This window comes from Prionailurus bengalensis, chromosome A3 (assembly GCF_016509475.1).
Source record: "Prionailurus bengalensis isolate Pbe53 chromosome A3, Fcat_Pben_1.1_paternal_pri, whole genome shotgun sequence".
NCBI classification, from domain to species: Eukaryota; Metazoa; Chordata; class Mammalia; order Carnivora; family Felidae; genus Prionailurus; species Prionailurus bengalensis.
Genome location: NC_057354.1, coordinates 63,949,999 through 63,976,273, shown reverse-complemented (window position 1 = coordinate 63,976,273; position 26,275 = coordinate 63,949,999). Strand labels below are relative to the sequence as shown.

Here is a 26,275-nt window from a genome sequence, read left to right as displayed (position 1 = left end):
ATTCAACTGGGCACATAGGGGCACTGAGAGTCAGGTCTTTAAAAGAATAGCTCATTTTCTCTATCACTACGTTCTAGTGATGGTAGCAGCCTGCTGAAGGAGAAACTGAGATACTTCAAAGCACATTCTTTGCCTCAAGATTTAAGGGAGAGGGAGAAGGAAAGGCAGACACACAGGGAGGAAGTAAGTACAGCCCAACAAAAAGGTACTCGGTGCCCATTAAGTGGCAAGTCTATCTACAGAACAGAACTGTATCTCTACCTCCATTTCTATACATTCCCTTAAACTTTAACTGACTCCTTAACATGAGAAGTACTAATACTTTATTACAGATTTCATTATGTGAAAGTATTATATCTAGTATTTACATTATAAAATTATTTAAAATGCTTAAGAAACGAAATAAAACTTACCCCATCACTTTCTCTATGTGGATTCAGCCTACTATAAACAGCTTCAATAACATTGCGCCTAAAAAAAATGACGCTTCAGGTTTATTAAAATTGCATACAATTACTAAGCTTGAGTATTTAAAATAAGACTTCATCTGGACCGTTCTCAAAAATTAATTGCTACACTTAAACACTTGCCAAGAACATAGTTTCTATATCTCACTCAGAAACTGATCCAGCACAACCCCAAATTTGTTCTCATTTATCAAGGAAATAGGACCTTCACCTTCAAAGCACATGATAAATAATTCCCCTAAAAAAAATCTCTTTTGGATGAAATTTTAAAGTTCTTCTCTAGTAAAAGAACCGTCAACTCATTTCATTTTCAGATAACTGATATACTTCTTACCCAAAATTAATTACTAATTATAAATGAACTCAAAATTAGTTCTTTTTGTTCTACTTACTTGCCAGCAAGACCTCCCCCAGGAGGCAAATTTGGGATATTTTCTGCAGACAAGATGCGCATGACATGGGCAAGATCAGGCATTCCTTCCTCACCAGACTTCTCCATAATTTCTGCAAGTTTTTAAACAGAGTTCCTAAATTAATGTGGTAAGTCCGGATTCACAGAGTGAAACAAGGGGTACTATTTGGTAGTATCAATTTTCAAATGTAAAAAAAGCAAACATTATCTTACTATCACACGAGGAACAAAAAAAGTAATATAAAAAGTTAGGTGCATACATAAAAGCAAAAACTGAAACAAAGGAAACGTTCTATGATACAGCAATAGTGGAGAAATTTTTGGTATAAGCCGAGTGAAATGGTTTATAATCACTAAAAATGATCCCTGTTAGTACAGCTATGTGGAAAAGCATATACATCTGATCTGATTTCATATAAAAATACAAAAGTTATTAAGACTATAATTATCAAAAAAAAAAAGCGATGGATAAGGATTGTAAGGAAAAGGAGAAAAAATAGAAATCACTTTATAAGATTGCTTATTTTTAATCAAAGAATAGCTGACGTATTATATTCGTTTCAGGTGTACACAGTGATCCGACAATTATATACATTACTAAATGCTCGCCACGGTAAGCGTAGTCTCCATACGACGCCAGTGCAATATTACTGACTGTATTCCCTATGCTGTACTTTTCAGGCCTGTGACTTGATAACTGGAAGTCTGTAGTTCTTAATCTCCTTCACCTAGTTTGCCTATCCTTCCTCTGGCAACCACCAGTGTGCTCCTCATATCCAGGAGTCTTTCTGTTTTGTTTTCTAGATTCCACATAGAAATGAAACCATAAGGTATTTACCTTTCTCGGTCTTATTTCATTTAGCATTAATACTTTCTAGGTCCATCCATGTCGTTTTATAAGGTTTTTGATACCTAAGTAGTAATGTTCCACAACAATTTAAAAAAAGGAAAATGAGTCACAGAACTTGCTGAAGCTTAGAACAAAGTAAAACATTTACATGTTCCGTTTACATTTAAAATTTATGGAAAACAGGTATTTAGTACATGATTATTTGGCCAGTATTAAGATATAAACTCCTTGGGTTTCCTGGGTGGCTCGGTTGGTTGGGCGTCCAACTTGGGCTCGGGTCATGATCTCACGGTTCACGGGTTCGAGCCCCGCACTGGGCTCTGTGCTGACAGCTCAGAGCCTGGAGCCTGCTTCGGATTCTGTGTCTCCCTCTCTCTCTGCCCCTCCCCCAGTCACACTGTCTCTTTCTCTCTCAAAAATAAATAAACATTAAAAAAATTTAAAAAGAATGATATAAACTCCTCAAAAATCAGTGCCAACTGACTTGAAGTTAACAAAAAAGCAGTATCCTCGGTGGTCACCACGCCTCACCAGGCCCTCACCATGACCTTAACTTTCACCACTCCCATTCGACTCTGCCCCTGACCCCTCTATCCCCACAGGCTCCATTCCGAGCAGCCTTCTCCTGCTTCTAGATCTTCACATGTACTTCTACGCTCTTTCTGCCAGTTCGACCAGCCTATTTTGCATAGTTCACTCACACTCATTCTTCAGGTTTCAACTTCTTATGTCACTTTCTCAAATGCGTCTCTGACCCCAGCCTGGAGCAGGTACACCGCTGCACACTTCCACTGCATATGATAGTTAATGTGTCATAAGACTGCAAGCTTCTTGGAGGCAGGACTGTAATTCTCCTGCCTTATACTTGCATCTCTATAGCACAGGATTTCTCAGCCTTAGCACTACTGACATATTGGACCAGACAAAAAAAATTTTTAATGTTTATTTCTGAGAAAGAGAGAGAGAGAGAGAGAGAGAGAGAGAGAAGCACAAGTGGAGGAGGGGCAGAGAGACACACACACACACACAGAATCCGAAGCAGGCTGCAGGCTCCAAGCTGTCGGCACCATGCCCCACAAGGGACTCGAACTCACAAACTGTGAGATCATGACCTGAGACGAAGTTGGATGCTTAAGCAACTGAGCCATCCAGGAGCCCTGGACTAGACAAATTTTTGTTGTAGAGGCCGTCTGTGTACTGCAAAATGTTAAGCAACATCCCCCGCCTCTACTCCATACTAGAAGTTGGCGACACCCTCTCAGTTTGACATCAAAAAGGTCTCCAGACATTGCCATGAGAGACAGAGACAGAGACAGAGACAGAGACAGAGACAGAGAGAGAAGACTGGGTATGTTACAGAAAGTATATATAGAGAGAAGTCAAATGAATTATAATGTAAACAAGATGGGGAATCTAAGTAAAAGGTACTACATGTACATGGGAGCTCTCCTGATTTTTTTTCAACTCTTCTATAAATTTAAAATTACTGCAAAATAAAAGATTAAAAAAATAAGTACAGTTGACCCTTGAATGACTCAGGTTTGAACTGCATGGGTCCATTCACGTATAGATTGTTTTCCAATACAGTACACTACTGTAAGTGTATTTTCTCCTTATGATTTTCTTAACAACACTTTCTTTCCTCTAGCTTACTTTGAATACGTGTTAGTAGACTGTCTATGTCATCAGTGAGGTTTCCAGTCAATTAAGTTTCAGGGGAGTAAAAACTTATGTGTGCATTTTTAACTTATGGGGAGTGTTGGGGGAAGAGGTGGGGATGGTGGTGTGTTTGTACCCCCAACCCCCACGCTGATCAAGGGTCAACTGTAAAATCAATAATCTCTCACAACACCAATGCTAACTCTAATCGGGAAGATAAAAACATACAGTAATGAATTCCTATGATTAACTTGGTAGGAGGGAATTAGTATTAGTGGAATTATAGCACTTGATGTTCATGATAACCCTGGAGGCAAATTTCACTGGACTCCTCCACTAAAAGTATAACAAAGGAAAGGGACAATAAAATAGCAAGGTTTAACAGTATTTTTGAATTTTTCTCCTTGAGGGTATCATAGGCCTCTCTCTTTTCCCTGCCAATCAATTCCCACTCACTGGTCCAAGATGTGACAGTAAATCTCAGACAGACAGATGCCTGTTTTTTAAGGCCTTGTTTAGAAATACTTAGTCATTTTTTCCCAATTAAAAAAAAAACTACTTGATAAACAAGAAGAATACTTTTCCTTTCCTTCTTAAAAAAAAAAAAAAAAAAAAAAAAAGCAGCACCTTTCTTACTTACCTTCAACCCGTGATTCCAAGTGCTTATCCAGCTCTGAATCTTTTCTCACCGCTTCATCTGAGACCTTGGGAGCATTTGAAAAGCAAACTAGTACAATACTCATGTTATCTCGACTTCCCTGTATATTCAAGAAAGAAAAAGAAAGAATTATATTTCTACAGTCCAGCAACTTCCTATTATTTAATTCAAAACAGAGTTAATTACATTAAGCAATTATAGTTTATTTAAATCACCAGAATGCACACACTCAACACATTCATTTCCATTCCAAAGAACTATTTGAAGCATTCCCTGAAGAAACAAGATCTCTAGATAGGGGTAGATCTGTAATTATTTTATGACTTTTAATTCTGTGTACCTATTCTTACCCACCAACACTCCACAAATGAGGAAATGAGGAAATGCATCTTTATGTGCATTACATCTTCTAAACTCTGTTTCCCACTCAAGACTACATATTCCCAAAGTGGCTCAAGCCCAAAACACATCTTCCCAAACAAGTGTGTAATTTTCACCTAATTAACCTGCATTAGAGCAATGCTAGCAAAACGCCACTGAATTTGACACAGCTGAAAATTACTGATCATTAGGATACTCAAGAGACTATACTGAACAATTAAGCAGAGAAGAAAACAGATTATAAACCATTCCGAGGATAGCAAACAATGGAATGTAACTGGATGGCTGAGATACTATACAGTCAGATATAAGAACTTTTGAAGAAAAGCCATCATATTGTTAAACAGAATCACAAACAGGGTCAGAGTCTGCAGAGGGGAGCTAAAACCGCTAACTTAAGGACAAATTTTACTGCTGCCTTGTTAATCACACTATCACGTACAAACGATCTATATTTAAAAAGTAGACTATTACCATAAGATTATGAAGAATGAATTTAAAACTTTCTCATTACTTTTCCTATAGATATATTACTTTAACTGAGTTTCTTAGAACAGGATAAAACAGTGCTTGGGTCACCTGGATGGCTCACTCGGTTAAGCATGCAACTCTTGATTTTGGCTCAGGTCACGATCCCAGGGTCATGGGATCGAGCCCCATATGTGGCTCCACTCTGAGTGTGGAGCCTGCTTAAGCTTCTCTCTCTCTCTCCCCAGCTCACGTGCTCTTCCTCTCTTAAAAAAAGGGGGGCGGGGCGGTACCTGGGTGGCTCAGTAGGTTAAGCATTCGATTTCAGTTCAGGTCATAATCTTGCGGTTCACGAGTTCCAGCCCTGCGTCAGACTCGGTGCTGACAGTTCAGAACCTAGAGCCTGTTTTGGATTCTGTGTCTCCCTCTCTCTCTCTGCCCCTACCCTGCTCACGCTCTCTCCCTTCCTCTACCAAAAATAAACATTTTTTAAAAATAAAGAAAAAAAAAGAATAAAACTTCTTGAAATAGTGACTTTTCAACCCACGCCCCCCCCCCCTTATGGTTTCTATTTATGATTCTAAACAAACTAAATCAATGTAGGTGGTAGGCTATTTTGTCTGATGGTGCCCTTTGCCAACTCAAGTGAAAAAAGCCTAGGCCACATCCATTCTAGTCTTTTCATTCAGTATGGCCAGAATCTAGGCAGGCACTGTTTGTTCAGACTTGTTACTTTTTTGGAACCCACATGACACAGCCAAAAAGACAGAAAGATCTTGCAAAATGTGAAGGCAATGGAGGCCAGGCCTTAAGAAGGCTTCAAAATAAATAACTTTTCACAGACTTGCATGCTTTAGTAGGAAGAAACATCAAGAGTATATAACCAGATTCTCTGTATCTGGGAGGGGGAAAAAAAAAAAATCAAGATTTCCAAAAAATCAGGATTGGTCCAAACTAATTTTGTTCTTTAATGAAACCCACCAAGACTTTCACAATGACTTAATATAAGAAATACTACAATGGCTGTAGAATATATATACACATCCACACATAAACACACCATGGTTCCAAACAGCTCCCCCCTCCCACCCAAAAAAAGAGTCAACACATTCTACAGGATTTATCATGTAAGTTCAGGTCAGGAAAAGCTTTATACCATAGACATTCAAGACACACACACACACACACACACACACACACACACACACACACACACAATTTCCATTAGGTTTTTATGTTATAAAAATTAAATCCTACCAATTGGAAAATTAACTGAAAGATAGTTTAAGGAAGTTTAAATATCAAAAAATAAAGGAAATAATTTACATTTACACCTAAGCATGTGTGATTTCAAGGATGCTTCTTCTATTTCTACATAAAGATGACTTTCCCCTAAGTACAACGTATGAGTGTGTTTCAGTAATTTTTATACAGCAACTTAAAAAGATGTTTTTCCCTTTATGCCTCCTCAGTTTTCTAGAGATAAACTATCCTTACATAATCAGTATAAATTTTTCATTAAGTTCAGAAATGAAACATGATAAAAACAAAACAAATCCAGCTTGGTGAACTGAAGCAATTAGCCAGATATTTAAAACTGATCATTTCAGTGCCTCTTCTTTTTATTTTTTGACAACAGCACAGCAGTACCACTCTAAGGAATTAGACCACTAACGGATAGTTCTAGGTCAAAGCAGCCAGCATCCCTGCCATATGTAAGGGCATTTAAATGGAAACAGAAAATAATCCGATGTGGTTAATTTTTAAACTGAATGCTGCCCGGTTATAAAGAAGTGTCCTGGATCAAGTGTTAACATGGCATATGAAAGTAAGTTGTGAACAGAATACCATTGCCAAGGTTAGTAGTAAATGAGTATCTGATAAGTAAACCATCAGTATTCCTCATTTTTTTAACCATTTTTTTTCAGCCTGGTACTGTGCTTATCTTACTTACATGTTCAAACACCAGCCAAACTTCAAAAATAGACCAAATTTTCACCTATCCATGAGAGATGGAGTCTATGATTACTTCAAGAACACTCCCTTCCACCATCACCTTATTCCCTGAACCTGTATTTCCTTCACCTCCCTGTTTCACAACCATCATCTACAGAATTAAAATTTATTGAGGTCTATAAACCACAGAACTATTCAGGCACTTACCAAGAGCTTTACCCTCAACAACTCCACAAAGATATTATCATTCACCGCTATCTTATAAGATGTAGAAACTGCAACTTCACCCGAATTCATTCTATGTGGTGCGGTATAACTTAAAACCCAGCTGTCTGGCTCCAAAGCCTATGTTCTAATACTAAACCCATGGTTCTCAAATGGTGCACCAAGAAGCCCCAGGGTGCTGTGATGTACTCAAAGAGATATTAAAAATAAGGGGAAATACAGTGATACTCCACATCTGTGGACACCCCGCAATCTACCGTGAAGTAATTCACAGTTTTAACATTAGATAATGCGATATTCCTCTCAATGACATCCTATCTTTTCATAGCCAGGGTGTTTTAAGAGTTGGTGTGATAAAAAGCAAGCCCCATTGGGGCGCCTGGGTGGCGCAGTCGGTTAAGCGTCCGACTTCAGCCAGGTCATGATCTCGCGGTCCGTGAGTCCGAGCCCCGCGTCAGGCTCTGGGCTGATGGCTCGGAGCCTGGAGCCTGTTTCTGATTCTGTGTCTCCCTCTCTCTCTGCCCCTCGCCCGTTCATGCTCTGCCTCTCTCTGTCCCAAAAATAAATCAAAAACGTTGGAAAAAAAAAAAAAAAAGCAAGCCCCATTAAAAAAAAAAAAAATCAATGTAATGTGATACAGGCAATGAAGATGGCCGTGCCCAATAATTATGTTTGAGAAGTTGTGCAGTGACCAACAGGTACACATATCTCATTAATGTATAAAAGTAGTTTCTTAAAGAATGAAATAAAGTATTTTTTCAATGTATGTGTATTATTTTGTTAAGACATATATACTCATTAAGTTTGCATCTCACTACATAAACACTTGTATCTGTTAAATATTACTATGGCTAAGTAGCACTGTGAAAAAATTACTAAGACACTCCGGCAACATGGGACCAAGAAAGTTTGGGAATCACTACACTACAGACTATACTTTTACATTCAGTCCTTCCCTTCCACGCCCCAAAATACACAACCACACTCCATTCTAACACGATCCAGGTCTACCTTTGCATTATTTAGAATTATATTTTCTGAAAACTATAATGGAAAAACTCCTGAGTTTAGAGCTGAACAGTTATTTTGGGGGATACACAAGTGCATTTTCCGTATTGGACTACTAATCTGGAATGATGCTGCCTTTGGAAAATAAGTCATTAACTTATCTCAATTTTATCCAACTATCAAGTACTATCTCATGTTTTAAAATAAATAAGCTTGGGTGGTTCCGTTGGTTAAGCATCCAGCTCTTGATTTCTGCTCAGGTCATGATCTTACAGTGTATGAGTTCCAGCCCCACATCAGGCTCCATGCAACAGTGTGGAGCCTGTTGAGGATTCTCTCTCTCTTCCTCTCTCTCTGCCCCTCCCGTGCATGCTCTCTCTCTCAAAAATAAATAAAAATAAAACTTAAAAGAAAAAAAAGCAAAATAAAATAAATGAGCTTCTGATAAGTAGAATATAAACTGAATTTAGGAATATCAAATAGTATTTTTTTTTCAAATAGTATTTTAAAAGAAAAATAAAAGAACAATTTAAAGGAACACTGAGTTTTACAATTTAAGAAAAATGAAGCAGGTGGCAAAGTAACATGCATAATATGATCCATTTCTGTAAACAGTAAAAAACAAACCAACCCCTCCGCCTATTTTTATACTCCTGTATGTTTGTATAATAAACACAGAATTATTTGGAAGAATATATATGGTTGCTTAAGGGGGGTGAGATTTTTTAAAAGGACATCAAGATGAGTAACTTTACTTAAAACATCTTCGTATTTGTTTGCAAATGTTATTCATCTTGTACTTAGTGTTATCCTTCAGGAAAAATTTTTCATGAAACCCTCTGAGAAATATTGGCAATAAACACACCAAACTTGAGTCCGGAAACGTGAATTCTACTCTTGGCTTCAACACTCACCAAAACAGGACTTATAGCTATCTTTTAATGTCAAACCTCCATTTCCTTAATTGCAAATTGGAAATAGATTTTTATTTTGTTCACCTCAGAAGGTTACTAGGAGGATAAATAAGGGTTACTTATAAGTTATGAAAGGCTATGCAAACAGCCGCTATGTTTTCTATGCAACCTGAAATTAACATAAATACCATGGATGCCAGCACTGGCAATAAAATGGGAAGGGTGCTTTCTTAGGGACTATTCTCTCCTACAGTTAAATATCTTAAAGAGAGTAATGCCTGACCAGAGTCATCCAACACTTACAGCTTCATATTGCTAAGTGGCAATCCTGAAAAAAAGATTATCATTAGCAATAATAATGCTAACTACCTTTCATGGTTGTGAAAATTAAATGCGTTAAAATACCTGTAAAGTGCTTAGAATAGCGTTTGCTCATAAAAAGCAGTAATTTACTGATGCTATTGTGATTATGATGATTATCACAATTTCCCAAGATTTCATGAGTTAACATATAAAAGTGCTTGTAAACTATTACGGCATGACAAGTGTTAGAAAATATTAACACATCATTTAAATCTATTATCACGAAAACTTCAATACTTAAAAACTGTGTCTATTCTCCCTTTCTCCTCTTGAAGTAGCTCTCACTTACTGAGCAATCACTAAGTGCCAAGCACAAGGCTAAAGTGCTTTCCACGGAATCTAAAATTTTGTATTCAATCTTTCAGACTAAGTTCAAAGTAATCATATTCTATTTTAATCATATATATTTTTTAATTTTTTTAATGTTTATTTTTGAGAGACAGAGTACGAGCAAGGGAGGGGCAGAGAGAAAGGGAGACACAGAATCCCAAGCAGGCTCCAGGCTCCGAGCTGTCAGCACAGAGCATGATGCAGAGCTCAAACCCACAAACCACGAGATCATGACCTGAGCCGAAGTCAAAGGCTCACCCGACTGAGCCACCCGGGCGCCCCTACTCACATTATTTTAATTTTTTTAATGTTTATTTTTTTTATGTTGTATTTATTTTTGAGAGAGACAGAGAGAGAGTATGAGGGGCAGAGAGAGAGGGAGACACAGAACCTGAAGCAGGCTCCAGTCTCCGAGCTGTGAGCACAGAGCCAGATGCGGGGCTCGAACTCACAAAACCGTGAGACCACGACCTGAGCAGAAGTCGGACGCTTACCCAACTGAGCCACTCAGGTGCCCCTAATGTTTATTTATTTTTGATGTGAGGATGGCAGGAGCAGAGGATCCGAAGCAGGCTCTGTATTGACAGCAGAGAGTGCCATGTGGGGCTTGAACTCACAAACCATGAGATCATGACCTGAGCCAAAGTTGGACATTTAACTGACTGAGCCACCCAGGCGTCCATGTTTTTATAATATTGCTAACCCTTAGTTTTACAATACAAATGAGTGAAATGACAAAATTATGGAGTTAGAAAAACAGAAATGGATAAGATGTTTAATATTTAATTCCATTAAGTAACATGCAAGGTTCAAAACATTCATAAGTCTGTAATCTTTCAACATAAAAGTTAATTAAGCTTCTCAAAACTGATTTCAATTTGAATGCAGCTTCATTCAAAGGAACTATGATGGTCAACTTCCACTAAAACTGAATGAATCATGTGTTCCAACCTTTTGCCCCATTACTATAGTAATTTATCATTTCTGAGATTCTAGGAATTCACAATGTTTAATGCCATCAACGGGAATATTTAATCACTTTAAACTGATAAAAGCTATCAAGCGAAGATATGAAGATATGCTACCAGAATCCTTTCAACTCCATTCTGAAGGGTCGAGTCAAAATTCCTGAAAACTAGCATCCTTTCTACAGAAGGGAGAGTGCAGTTTATCCACAACACAAACTTCTTTTTTACTCCAAATTACAGACCTACTAGATTTTGGTTATTCCCTTCAAAACTACATGCCATTCTTTCAACAAAATGCTATGCAACCATGACAAATGATTTAGACTGAAACCTACAGACATGGCGATCTCTCTACAGCATATTGTTGAATGAAAAAGCATATTGTAGAATAACAAGTATAATGATCTCATTTTAATAAAAATACACACATTCACAGGCAGGCAAAAAAAAGACTAGAAAGATACATACCACAACAATGAATGTAGCCAAGTTAGGTGAGAGGCAAAATTTTTGAGTGTTTATATGTTCTGGATTATCTGGAATTTTTTTCAATAGCCAAGTAAATACTAGTTTGATAATCAGGGAAAATTCTGTTTTCATCTGCTGGTCAGGCCAAAAAACACCTGCTTGCTTTTGTCTCAAAAAGCTGTAGGTCAGAATCTCTCTATTTAGAGTCCAAGGAGAAGGCATTTTTTGAGCCACTGACTATTCAATCACTGACAACCATCGATACCTTCAGTGCTTAACTTGCCCAGGTTTTAAAAAAAAAAAAAAACAAAAACAGAAAAGAAAAAAAGAATACAGTGCGCATAAGGAAAAAAAAAATCTAAAGAGCTAAAGGAACCACCATTAAAAACCCTTTCAGAAAAAAGCTGCCAGCTACAAATAGCAGCCCTTAAATTTTGTCTATTTGAAGTTGCCTTTTCCCGTTCTATGGAAAAGAAATAGACACTTCACCAAAAACTGGGTACTTCCATAGACTCAGAGATCCCTCCTGGGAAATTTTTTGGCTATGCTTGTACCTCCCAAAGCAACTTACATGGTGGAGAGACAGAACAGTTCTAATCTAGACAATAAGTCAAAACCTTTCTTTCATATAATCAAATATTAGTTTTGCCTTTGCCTGATCTTTTCAATCAGAGTCATACAATACACGCATATCCTAGGCACTGGCCAGATAACTCCAATTTTACCTGATTGCTATACAGACACTGTCAAAACCCATTGGAAACTACTGAATACTTTAACAACATCGAAGGGAATTGCTAAATAAGTTAGTCTGGAGTTTCTTTCCCTATTACTGTATCAAGTTAAGATTCACAGAACATTATAAAACTAAACGTTCATGTTCCACAGGAATTCTTCACAGGATTATGTTTTACGTTAGTCTCTGGTTTTGAATCACTGCTGACAAAAACATCTATAGGAAAAGAACTCTGGTATCTTCTGCAAAAGCTAAGATATTCTCCACCATGTCATACATCACTTACATGGAGCCACATGTAAATTCCTTTTTGATTTTATCACTAGGAAAGAGCTGCTTTTATTAGACAATAAGATATACACAATTTGTACTTTTACTTCAGTTTTCATCTCATCTGCCAGGAGGCTCAGATATAAATCACAAAACTTGACTTAGCCTAGGTCTCTGGCGTATCTTTTGTAGCTCTAATACAGAATTATACTATATACGTGGTTCACCAAACTGCTTCAAAATCAGGCATAAGACAGCTTATTGCCAGTGCTGAGAATTTAAATCAAAAGGCACAATTCTGTATAGATGCTCTTGCCACATCAACAAGCCATAAAGTCCTTAAATGAGAACAAATGACACAAACTTGTTAAACCTAATTTTCAAATTAGAAGGCTGAGATAAACGAGGATGGCCAAAAGTAAATAAATTAAATAATAACAAATAAATAAGTCATTTCTGATGAAGAAGATAATTTAAAAATACACAGGTTTTCCCTAAGGGAAAAGTTTTTAAAATTTAAGTTTGGTTAATTTTACTTACCGTGCCTTTTCAAAATTAATAGGGTATTTATAATTATAACAAAAAGACTTACATACCTTATGTAAACAAGTGTCCACTACCCAATTGCACACATTTTCCAGGTCATCAGATACCTCAAGCCTAGATTTAACAAATTCACAGAGCTCCTCATTACTCATAACATCCCAGATCCCATCACAAGCCAAGATGATAAATTCATCCTCTTCTGCTCTTAAAATTTCATAAACCTCGGGCTCTGGAGAAACAAGTTGTTCTGTTGGGCCCTTGCCATCAACACACTTGTAATCATAGTCCCCCAAAGCACGAGACACTGCTAATGAACCATTAACACGCTGTATCATTACGCTGCCTCCTGCATTTTGGATTCGCTCCTTCTCCCTTGGATTGCAAGGTTTGTGATCCTGGGTGGAAAAGCAGACTTGTCCATTCCTGTACAGAACAGCACGTGAATCACCACAGTTGATAAAGTAGATATGCTTGGGTGAAATCAGGACCCCCACTGCAGTTGAACCACTTCTGTCCATTCCATTTCTGAGGTCGGAAAAGTTGCGCATGTATTCATCAATTTTCAAAAAGCCAGTTCTGATGCCACTCTTGACATTTTCCACTGAGGGCTCAAGAGCAGACCCTGATTTCCCAGCTGCCCTAAAGTCTTCATTGTTAGTGATGTGTTCTAATAAATGTGTTGAGCAGTAATTTGCTACTCGAGATCCAGCGTGACCATCATAAACTGCAAAAAATGACCAGTCGTCCAAGCCGTGAGGAATACCTACAACAGCTGTGTGTGCATCTTCCATTTCCACTCTCCATCCTTGCATGCTGCTCAGGCCATAACGTAAACCATTCCCAGCACCATGAGCGTTATGTTTCTCAGTTTTGGGTTTATCCAAAAATGCACCCATGTTTAATAATGAATCTGAAAGAAAACAAAAATTGCCAAGTGTTACATGCTTCAGTCTGTGAGACAATGATCTATATTCTATTCTATTCTTCACTATTCTATCTATTCTCTACTAACTCCTATCTCGTATATTTTTCAGTGTTATCTGAATTTACTGGAACAACAAAAAAGAAACCAAGAAAATTTCCCCACATATCCTTATTTTAGAACGGCGGTTTCTCAATCGTAGCACATTAGAATCATCAGACCAATTAAATCAGAACCTCTAGGGGTAGGACCCAGATATCAGTAATTTTTTGAAGCCTCTCCGGTGATTTATATGTGCAGTACATTGAGAATCACTGTTCCAGGAGAAAGGAAAACAAAGAAACAAAACCTGGCTAAGTTTTCTTAAACATGCAACTAAGCTCACCCTGGAGTTCATATAGAAGTTCAGACTGGTGTGGCATTTTTTTCCAATAGATTAAGGTACTAAAGTATGCGACTGTATTTCAGAAAGACTTCTAAAGGCATGTATTATGTTTTCCCCCAGTGATCCTGACAACCTCAAAATTCAATTGAAACATAAAATCTCCATTCTACAAACATCTGATTTTATCAAAGCTTTACTGTGTATCAAATGAAAACCTTTACCTGGGATTCTGGCAAAAACAATAAAACAACACAACTTTAATGATGTGCTACAGAACATACTTACTGTTGTCGAGTTTTGTAAGCATGGAGTAGCATTAGGACAACTTACTACTAAGTGCTGACTGACAAAAGACTTAAAATTCATAGACAGTACTACTAGGTAGTGCTAAGGTAAGTACTACTGTGCATCGCCCTCCCTCCTGACTTTACTATTATTTTAGAATAAAGCTTTTCTAATTTCCAAGGACTTGGACTAGAGTAGTGGTTCTCCAAGTAAGCGTGGAGATGCCCTGTCAGTTTCCTACCTACAATCCTGGCCCTAACACTCGTTAGCTGTGTGACCGTAAGCTTCTTAGTCACTTCTACCTCAAATTCCTGCTCTGAATTAGTCACTTGCACCCCTACCTCCCCTCTGTCAAATGGGATAACAAGAGTACCTACACTTCACAGGGTTGCAGTGAAGAATGAGTTAATGTAGTGTGCTTAGAACAGTACTTGAAAAATAGTCAAACCATAAAATGTTTGCTGTTATTTGCTCAAAATGCAGATTCCACAGCTCATCCACACACCCAAAGATTTTTTTTCAGGAGATCTTAGATAGGGACATTCAAAAGAGCATGCTAGCAACTGACGAATCACATTTTGAAAGACACCAGTCCAGATCAACTGTCTTTTTTTTCTAAGTTTATTTATTTACGTATTTAGTTATTGGGGGGGGGGGGAGACAGGGAGGGAGAAAGAGAGAGAGAGAGAGAAGAGAGAGAGAGAGAGAGAGAGAGAGAGAGAGAGAGAGAATCCAAAGCAGTCTCTGAGCTTGTCAGCACAGAGCCCAATTCAGGGATAGACCTCACAAGCCGTGAGATCATGATCTGAGCCGAAATCAATAGTCAATGCTTAAATGACTGAACCACCCAGGTGTCCCTAGATAACTTACAGCTATGAAAATCTTTTTCATATCTTTTTCAGCTATGCCCATTAACCTAACTTTACAATAAAATTTTATCTCTATTTCTAAAATCCCAATGAACCACCATATATGATATTTATAAATTACACAATTTTACAATTTTTCATGAGTTATAGAATACTATACTAACAAATTACAAATATAAATATTTAAAAAAGGAATTCTTGAAAGGTAAGATTCAAAAAACATAAAAATTATTTTCCATTCAAGTATACAAAATTATATTCTGTATTAACAGCAATGTAATACAATGTTTATTTTTTAATGCACTGGTTTAAAACTGTGACACAACAATCTGAAAGCCTACTTCTAAGTACATTTTTACTTAGATTCTTGTTTTTAAATGTTTAAGAGAAAGTGAGTGCCCATGTGAGTGGGGGGGGAGGGGCAGACAGAGAAGAGAGAGAGGGAGGGAGGGAGAGAATACCAAGCAGGCTCTGAGCTGCCAGAGTGAGCCCTACTCAGGACTTGATCTCATGAACCATGAGATCATGACCTGAGCCGAAATCAAGAGTCAGACGCTTAGCCGACAGAACCATCCAGGTGCCCCTAGATTCTTGTTTTTAATTGCTATTTCAGCTGAGAAAGACAACTTAGATCATACCTAAATGCAAATTAACTGAATTATTGACTATTTATCAAACCACTTTTCTTTTTTTCTTTAGATTTAACTTTTTAAAATTATTTTAAGGTTTTTATTTATTTTCAGTAATCTCTATACCCAATATGGGATTTGAACTCACAACCTTGAAATCAAGTTGCACATATTTCTGACTAAGCCAGCCAGGTGCCCCTACTTTTAAATTTTTTTTAAGTAATCTCTGTTCCTAATATGGGGCTCAAGCCCATGACTCAAGATCAAGAGCTGCAGGCTCCAGCTACTAAGCCAGCCAGGCACCCCTCAAACCACATTTCAAGTCCATCTATCAATTATGGGGGGAAAAAAAGTGCTGTCATTTCCATCATCGTGATGTTCTTGCAATTAAGGTGCTACTGTTTTACACTTCAACAAAGAGATTCAAAATTCATAAGAACTCCTCATTTTGAAGATTAAAACAATAGTTGGGAAATTGCTATTTCCAAATTTGTTTTTAGGAATAAAGAAAGGAAGGAAGGAAGAAGGGGTCTTCGATAGAAAGTTACAGGGAACATTAAGAACCAAACAGCGCCTGGAAGGCTGACTTGGAAAATCATCAAAAAAGCCCTGTCCCAAACAAAGGAGCCAAACACTGAAATTTACACCAAGAACAGCCTTGCTTCTGTGCTGCTGCTGCTCTCACTCCAATGATTCCTACCTGCTGTCTCCCTTTCAAAGTCACTTGCTCAAGATTCAAAGTCCAGGAAATGAGTATCTGACAGAGCTTAGGTCACCAGTACACCTATCGGCTTTGTCAGGAACTGCATTCTTCTGCAAACTGGTCATTTTTTAATTCCAAATTGCTATTTTAAAGTTGAGGTTGTCCCTTGGGGCACCTGGGTGACTCCATCAGCTGGGCGTCCAACTCTCTGCTCAGAGAGTGATCTCACAGTTCGTGAGTTCGAGCCCCAAGTCAGGCTCTCTGCTGTTAGCGCAGAGCCCTCTTCGGATCCTCTGTCCTCCTCTCTCTCTGTCCCTCCCCCGCTCACACTCTCTCTCAAAAATAAACACTAAAGTTGGGGTTGTCCTTCAGTGATTTAGTTTTTTAAACATGAAATATCATACATATGAGTTTATATAATGTACACAGATAGCTAAAGAGTAAAAAAATGAACACCTATGTACCCACTATACAATTTAAGAAATAACACATTACCAAGATCACTGAAGTTTCCTATTATCCTGAGTATTACCATTGTATCCCTTGTATTTTAACCATGTGACGTGCAATTGTTTAGTTTTATATGTTTGACATTATACATTGATGTGAAATACAGTAGGTGTTGCTCTACTATTTTTATCATTTGTTTGGCCCACCACTAGATTTCTGAGATCCATCCACACTGATGCAGAGCTATTATCCATTCTACTATTGATGAATATTTGAGTTACTTCTCATTTTTTAGAACTATAAAACAATGCTGTTGTGAATAATCTTTTTTTAAATTTTTTTAAGTTTATTTGTTTATTTTGAGAGAGACAGAGACAGCATGATTGGGGGGAAGGGCAGAGAGAGAGAGAGGGAAAGAGAGAATCCCAAGCAGGCTCTGTGCTGCCAGCACAGAGACTGATGCAGGGCTTGAACTCACGAAACTGCAAGCTCATTAAGAGCAGGCTGCTTACCCGACTGAGCCACCCAGGCATCTCTGCTGTGAACGCTCTTGATGCCAATGTAGGAGTTTTCCTAGAACATATACCACAATTCCCAAGTACTTAAAGTATGCAAATTTGGCAGTTACTATACATGACCTTTTTTTCCAACAAAAATCACAAAACAAACCATTATATTTCCAAACTAAACTTATCCCCCAAATGCTTATTTATTTGGTAACACTACCTTCTTTAAAATAGATACCTTCTTGGGGCGCCTGGGTGGCTCAGTTGGTTGAGCGACCGACTTTGGCTCAGGTCATGATCTCACAGTTTGTGAGTTCGAGCCCCAAGTCGGGCTCTGTGCTGACAGCTCAGAACCTGGAGCCTGCTTCAGATTTTGTGTCTCTCCCTCTCTCTGCCCCTCCCCTGCTCATGCTCTGTCTCTCTCAATGATAAATAAACGTTAAAAAAATTAAAAAAATAAAATAAAATAAAATAGATACCTTCTTGGTAAGTAACCTTTATCTTGAATGGGAACATTAAAGTGTGTGTTTCTCTTATCTAAAAATATCTGCATATGGCCGACTTCGGCTCAGATCATGATCTCTTGGTCCGTGAGTTCGAGCCCCGCATCTGGCTCTGTGCTGACAGCTCAGAGCCTGGAACCTGTTTCAGATTCTGTGTCTCCCTCTCTCTGACCCTCCCCTGTTCACGCTGTCTATTCCTGTCTCAAAAATAAATAAAATGTTAAAAAAAATTTTTTTTAATATCTGCATACTGCTGAGGAATTAGCAACTCCTATTTTAAGTTCTATTGTTCTTCAGAAGCAAAGAACTTTGCTATGAGATAATCAGCAAACTTCTATGCGATAAAATGTCTTTCTTGGTTACTTCTCATTTATAAGCACTGTCAATAACTTACTATCATTTAAAGTTAAAGGTATTGTTTCTATCAAATTAACTACACTGATGACACACTAACCACTCCTTATAAACTCCTGGTTCAATTTCTTTGCTGTGGAAATTTACCTAGGAATGATGCAGTGAATGATTTTTACCTTATGTGACTACGATTTTTCTTCCACAAAAGGTGGTCTTTATTAAAGAAAACATTTACTGTTGAAAATACACATTTGCCTAGCATCTCTCTGCTTTTGCTATTCATCCCCATTATTACTGAAACACAAGTCAGCAAACACTAAGGGGAAGAAGGTATGTTACAACACCTATATTTTAATCAACTGCAAAGCAAACCTTCCACAACGTATAATTGTTCTGATACTGGTTTCTTCAAATCGGCACTGTATACTAGGCATGTTTCAAAGGCATTTGATGGCAAAGGAATGCATTTTAATTTTTTGCCATATGTTCCATGTTATTTCAGTCATTTTGACCAAGACAAATAAAACAAGTGTTTCTCCAGTGATATGGCTTTCTGTCGTTTACTGTTCAACAAGAAACTTCAAAGGGCCTTGTAAACGTTTATAATTTGGTGAAATTTTGTACTCTTTTTTTGGTTGTTGTTAAATTTTTTTTTTTTTATGTTTTTAAATTTTTGGCAGAGAGACAGAGCGTGAGCAGGGGAGGGGTAGAGAGAGAGTGACACAGAATCTGAAGCAGGCTCCAGGCTCTAAGCGGTCAGGCTCAAACTTGAGAACCACGAGATCATGACCTGAGCGGAAGTCGGCTGCTTAAGTGACTGAACCACCCAGGCGCCCCCAAATTTTGTACTCTTACTGCATGTTGTATGGCTTTATCAAACATCTCTGAAAAAAAAAATCACAAAGTTTTTGTTCGTTTTTTATTTTAGAGAGAGTGAGCGAGTGCACACAAGTGGGGAAGAGGGGCAAAGGGAGAGACAGAATCCCAAGCAGGTTCCACACTCAGCGCAGAGCCCAACTTGGGGCTTGATTCCATGACCCTGAGACCATAACTGGAGCCAAAATCAAGAGTCAGACGCTCACCAACTGAGCCACACAGGCGCCCTTCATAAAGGTTTTTGGTACTCAGAATCCCCAATTTTTAAATGTCTTGCTAATTTCTTGTGATTTCATGCTATCGTTTAGCTACATGTCAAGTAACACTGCACACACAGGCAAGGTACAGTTTCAACAATAGAGATCTACACTTCAAACAATCTTTTTTGACAATCTCAAATTTTTTGTAGTTGACATTTCACATCTGATTATAGCACGGTTTTTACCACATAATGAGAGATCATACTGGAATTAGGAGTTCTAACATTTTTTATGTGTATGCCTGTGTGTGCTTTATTATAATCAATCAATCTGATTTTTTGATAGGAATCTTTTATAGTCATTTACTCACTTTTTGAAGACAGCTTCATTAAAACCTGACCATATGGAAATCAACATAAATACATGTAAACTTCAATGGGATACCACGATGACAAATACAAGTGAGAAAGTGAAAACTCCTCCCTTCCTTAGGATCTCTCTCACCAGCCCAATTTGACATACTAACAGCATGGGAAGCCAGAATCAATCACTGTATTAAATGCAATTTGCCTTTTTCAAGATGAAAGGTAATAAACAGAAGTTCTAAGTTTTAAAAAATTAATACTAATGGTTTGTTCTACATACCTATGTTTAGAAACCAGTGATGTATACAACTCTGTGGGCCACAGAGTTTTTACAAGAACGTCTACACAGAAAGCATTACCTAAAAACAACACATTTGTCCTTTTCCACTGCCTTCTTTGAGAAAAATACATTAGTGAACCCAGAGCAGCCCAGTATGGTAACTGTACTATGAAATAAGAATCTGAGAAATAATATTTTAAAAGGGGTTCTCAGACCTGAAAAACTGGGGACTACTTGTCTTTTTTTATTTAAGTAATTTGCTTAAATCACTTTAAGTGATCACATTTTAATTTTTCTTAATTTTAATTTATTACTTTTTTAAAGGAAACTCCAAGCCCAATGTGGGGTTCCTAACTCACAACCTAGATATCAAGAGTCACATACTCTACAGACTGAGTCAGCAAGGTGCTCCAAGTAATCACATTTTTAAAATTACCTAAAAGATTGCACATGTGTTTATATAATATGTAGCATTCAAGTCTGGGATAACCCTACAATTTCTCATTAATAATCAGTGCATAAAATACAGCAATAAATTATACATACTTTTAATGTATCTGTCAAAAGAATACTTTAACTTTGTTCAATTAATTTAAAATTACATAATAGTACAATAGTTACTCATTCAAATATTTTCTTCCCCCCTCCTATTTTTTTAAGTAAACTACCCCTAACGTGGGACTCAAATTCATGACCCCAAGACCAACAGTTGCATGCTCTACCAATTGAGCCAGAAAGGTGCCCCTCATTCAAGTATCTTCTCAGTACCTACTGCATGCCAGGCACTGTATTAGGTACTAGGAATAAGATGTCCCCTTCCCTAGAGGAACTTACAGTCTAGTGGAAGATAAAGACAAGCACACAGATCAAGAAGGCACACTGTGATATAGGATACAAGGAGATAAACAGAGATATGCTAACAGGAGGTGTCAAAGACAGCCTTATATATTTAAAACTTTTCCAAAGTGGGGCACCTAGGTGGCTCAGTCAGTTGAGCGTCCAACCCTTGATTTTGGTTCAGGTCATGATCTTACAGTCACAAGGTGGAACCCAGTGACAGGCTCCTCACTGTACACGAAGCCACCTTAAGATTCTCTCTTTCCCTCTCCCCACTTCCCCTCCCCAGCTCTCACAGGCATGTGCATGTGCGCTCTATTTCTCACTCAATAAAAATAACAATAGGGGCGCCTGGGTGGTTCAGTCGGTTAAGCCTCCAACTCCAGCTCAGGTCACGATCTCAAGGTTCGATCTGATCTCAAGGTTCGTGGGTTGGGCCCCGGGTTGGGCTCTGTGCTGACAGCTCGGAGCCTGGAGCCTGCTTCGGATTCTGTGTCTCCCTCTCTCTCTGTCCCTCTCCTGCTCACGCTCTCTCTCTCTGTCTCTCAAAAATAAATAAATGTAAAAAATTTAAAAAAAATTAAATTTTAAAAATTAAATTAAAATGGGGTTTAAAAAAATCCCCCCCAAAAAAGCCAAAGGTGAGACCTAAATGATGGAAGTGGGAGAAGGCATTAGCCAGCACAAACACCCAAAGAAGGGCAAGAGAACAGTTTGGTATAGCTGGTATGTATGTATGTGTACTGTATGTACACTATATGTACTATATGTATGTATGTGTGAGTCTATACGTGAGCATTTCAAGGGACAAAGCAGCAGCACTGAAATCCTAAGAATAACATTATTTCCCACTGAAATGTCCATTATCTACTTAGAATCGTGGATTTGAGAACTCAAAACCATGCGAACCTCTTCTTGCCTGAGAAGGTAGCAAACCCATCTGACAATTGTGCTTTTCAGTGTGAAGAACATATCTGGGGGAAAGGTCTAGAGGTCCTAAAATTTAGGTGAGTTTCTACAGTTTACATTCTTCTATAGAATAAGCCTCCACATAAAAAAAAAAAATTGATACCTTTGAGTTTGCTTACAAACCCGCTCTAAAAGGGAGGAAGGGTAGGGGGGTAGACAACCTTCACATATAATAAGTCAAATTTCATTGAAAAGAGACTTTGAAGGGCTGTTCAAATACTCCCAATGAAATATTACTACAACGTTCAAACAGATCAAATACATGCAAATACACATAGTCAAAATGTACTCACACTACTCATCACCAGATAATTAAAACAGTTGCAAAACTGAATTTCAGGTTCCTTTTTTCTTTTTTTTAATATCTATTTAAGTAATCTCTACACCCAACACAGAGTTCAAACTCTTGACCTCGAGATCAAGAGTCAAATGTTCTTCTAACGGAGCCAGCCAGGTGCCCCTTAGGTTCCTTTTTTTCTAAACCCTTCCTTAGTTCATTCAAAATCATCTCTACTCCTTAGATCAAATGGATCCATAGGACAGAGGCTTTTTCCTCTCTTTTCTCCTAACCATGTCTAGGGACTAGAACGTCATCCAAAGAGGGGCACACTTACTTCAAAGCTGCCCTCAGTTTATAATCAAGCCTAAATATATTTCACATTTATAAACAAAACTGACAGCACAGTAGGAAACACTTAATAATAGGTCATCAAAGAATATACCTTCAGTTTTTCAAATAACAACTTATAAAAGGGAAGGAAAAAAAACACATATCGCACTAAACGTTTGCAGTAACTGACTAGAGTTACTAGAGTAACTAGAGCCTCAATTCAAAAGCAGGACTATTTTATCTACCATAATTTGGGCACTAAATTATTTTCAAATCGTGCCTCCCCATGCCCTTAATTATCCTCCACCTATGCAAAGCTACATTCTTCCAAAAATGTCAGATGTGGGTCTCACCTCTTCCAGAAATCCTTTCTCTGAGGTGCTCTATCTACTAAACTTCATTTTTTTTAACATTTTTTAAATTTTTTTATTTTTTTTATTTTTGAGACAGAGAGAGACAGAGCATGAACGGGGGAGGGGCAAAGAGAGAGGGAGACACAGAATCGGAAGCAGGCTCCAGGCTCCAAGCCATCAGCCCAGAGCCCGACGCGGGGCTCAAACTCACGGACCGCGAGATCGTGACCTGAGCTGAAGTCGGACGCTCAACCGACTGAGCCACCCAGGCGCCCCTCTACTAAACTTCATTAACAGTAAATGCTACTTTCCCATCCATTTAGTGCATGCTACTCTGCATAATCAATGGCCCTTCTGTGTAACCTCCTATTTCCCCCAAATAGTATGTTTATTTCCCTGCAAAAACAAGTACTGAATAAATGCTAGATTTTTAAAAAATTAGTTTGAGAGAAGTTATTTTACAAAGTAACACTTCCATTCCCAATAAGTGATAAATGTTATGTGGCCTTTACCATAGGCCATATTCTCCCTCATAAGTGAAGTAGATTTCATGAAGGACAAAGACAAGCCTTTGTATTACACTGAAAAGATAAAGGCCTTAAACAAAAAAACCCCTGAACTTGTCACTCCAGTGTCCTAGAAGAGCCTCATTCTGTCAGAGAAAAAATTTCCAAGGAGGACAGCATCCAGGTATGGGATCTAGGGTAATGAATGCCAAAATGGTGTCCACCACATTAAGTCAATCCAGGAATTGTATCTTTGAATGAAACTGTGCATTCCAGAAGACAAGGCATCGATTAAATTATATTTTTGGTTATTGTATTAGATGTTTATTTTCCTTTGGATTTCCTCTATCTTTAATATAGCTTAAAAGTTCTTACTTATCTCAATGATCTTATGTCAAATTAAGGGGGGAAAGACTCACACATATGTTCTAGAGAGGGCTTTGAACTTAAACTGAATGCTCTCTGCCTCCCTTAAGTCAGTAATAATAAAGGGCAGTAGTAATAAGGGATAGTCTCCCAAAAGTGATAGAGACGTTGGCTTAAGCAAGGAGCTGGGAATGAAAATTCTGGCCACTCCTACCTGCTTGGACCAGTTTTGTTTTTAAAGAATGGTTTACTCATACATGATAGTCATTAAGTCATTTTAACTATTAACCAGTTCATTTCATAGTATCATCTATAAACTTGGCCATGGAAATTTTCTCACATGAATTATAAAAACATCTATTAGAACAGATTATTATGACCAAGGGCCATATTTCATTGAGATAATCTGGGAAAGCTTCATGCAACACAAAGTCTAGAAAACAAACTACATTTTTACAAATCTAAATCTGAAGAGACTAAACGAAATGGTCCCAAAAGAACCAAGAAATCTGTAGTGCTTAGAAGAATATCTTCTGATAATAAAAGCATACTAACTTGCATCTAAAATAACAAATACATTCAGTAAACATACCATCTTAAGACAACTAACTGTGGGAAACAAGGAACCAAATGCTAAACATTGGGTTTGATTCTTGGCTCTACCAAGTATCTGTTTTCCTAGGGATGGGGGAAGCTGTACAAAACAATATCAAGCATTTCTTCCTGTTCTGAAATTGTGTGGTTCGAGTCTGACTAGTAAGTAAACTACCAACTGCTGACAACAAATATAAAATTATAGGACACTGTGAGACTAAAATACAGTGAAGAGGGGATAGTACAGTACCAGTGAGCAAGTCTGTATTTCATTTGCAATATCAGATAAATACAAGTAAAGTGAAATACAGCAAGTAAATAAACTAAAGATTTTAAAAAGATTTCTCGCTTTCTGAATGAAAGTTGGAGAACTTCGGCTTATTGCCCAAGTCTCCCAAAATGATAGCAAATATATCCTCTTCTCCAGCTTGAAAAAAACAAAACCTCAAGTCAAGCATGTCCTCCCCTATGATATTTTACAGACTACTCCAAACAAAAGTATTTATCGGGGCACGGGGGTGGCTCAGTCAGTTAAGCGGCTGAATTCAGCTCAGGTCATGATCTCATGGTTCCTGAGTTCAAGCCCCGCGTCCAGCTCTGTGTTGACAGCTCAGAACCTGGAGCCTGTTTCAGATTGTGTCTCCCTGTCTCTCTGTCCCTCCCCCGCCCATACTCTTGTCTGTCTCCCTCTCCCTCTCTCAAGAATAAATATTTTTTAAAAGCATATTTAAAAAAGAAAGTACCACCTTTCTGAACTGCTACAAGTAGTGTCAGGCACAAGGCAATTAACTGTATACTGCTTTATGGCAATCCTTGTGTTAAACGGTAACATTTATATCATTCCAAATGTATCTATGTCAAATGGTACCAAGTTTCCATTTCAACTTTCTATTCAAACCAAAAGCAGGCTTCTTACTGAAACTATTAAGCAGAACCAAGCTTGTTTGTTATATTTTCATTATTCACCCAATTTGGATTTTACTTTTTTTTTTTTTTTAAGGACGCTGTCAGTAATTTGGCATGGTTATCTCTTTAAGAAGTTTAGTTTTACACTTTATGTAAAGAAAGCCAATGCTTCTCCACATTGCTGGCACTGTCCGCCTTGAAGAATGACTGCTGACTAAATAAACAGAAGGGAATAACATTTTGGTAGAAAACATCTCTGAATTCCTCTCAACTATAAGGGACTTTTTTTTTTTTAATTTTTTTAACGTTTATTTATTTTTGAGACAGGGAGAGACAGCATGAATGGGGGAGGGTCAGAGAAAGAGGGAGACACAGAATCTGAAACGGGCTCCAGGCTCTGAGCTGTCATCACAGAGCCCGATGCGGGGCTCGAACTCACGGACCGTGAGATCATGACCTGAGCCGAAGTCGGATGCTTAACCGACCAAGCCACCCAGGCGCCCCTATAAGGGACTTTTAAATCCGTGAAGATAAAGTTAGCAAGAGTGAAGTCAACAGCAACCACGCTGTGAAGCCGGGGAAGCAGCAGAACCAAGACTCTGACTTAGTGGAATGCTAAGTTAAATGCTAGGCTAACTGTGAGCAAACAAGGACACTAGTTTAAACTGCAGCGTGGAGGTACTGCAGGCAGTGGGGGTGAAACCGGGACTAACAAGAGGACTGATGGAAAGTCTACTGCAGCAGCAGGTGCACTTCCCAGAATTCTCCTCTGTGGGTCTGCGCAGCCGGATGAAGGAGTAGCATCCCCTCGCCCCAGAAAGAGATGGAAGTTTATTTCTGAAGAAGGTAAAACAGAACTTTTGAAGAGGAGAACACCAGGCTGAGATTAGGGCTGGAAACTAGCCTTAAAATGTAAAATTAAGTAGAAGTTTACATATTGTTTGATACACTAGCCTTTTTCAGACACTGAGTTCCCCAAATGCTGGCAATCAAATGTATACCCTCTAATAAAAGAGGCTTATTTATACTCTTTAGAATCTCACTAGCTCTACAGGAAAAGATCTAAGGTACTGACATTGGAGGTTACTCAAAAAGCTAGATCAAATTCACCCCACAGCAATCCCACAG

General features: G+C 38.1%; 1 protein-coding gene across 5 annotated transcripts in view; it reads right to left on the bottom strand.

Annotated features, from left to right (window-relative positions):
• The window catches only part of PPM1B (protein phosphatase, Mg2+/Mn2+ dependent 1B), a 93,392-nt gene that overhangs the window by 22,531 nt on the left and 44,586 nt on the right, over positions 1 to 26,275 (bottom strand). For 4 of the 5 annotated variants that reach the window (XM_043603285.1, XM_043603286.1, XM_043603284.1 and 1 more), the window contains exons 2-5: positions 12,730 to 13,589; positions 4,029 to 4,146; positions 860 to 971; positions 414 to 471 (exon numbers count right to left, since the gene is read on the bottom strand). In XM_043603285.1, the coding sequence (XP_043459220.1) occupies positions 414 to 471; positions 860 to 971; positions 4,029 to 4,146; positions 12,730 to 13,575 (1,134 nt within the window). In that variant the 5' untranslated portion in view covers positions 13,576 to 13,589. Of the gene's footprint in view, positions 1 to 413; positions 472 to 859; positions 972 to 1,671; positions 1,805 to 4,028; positions 4,147 to 12,729; positions 13,590 to 26,275 lie in introns of those variants that run through there. The other variant, XM_043603288.1, reaches the window with a different exon arrangement.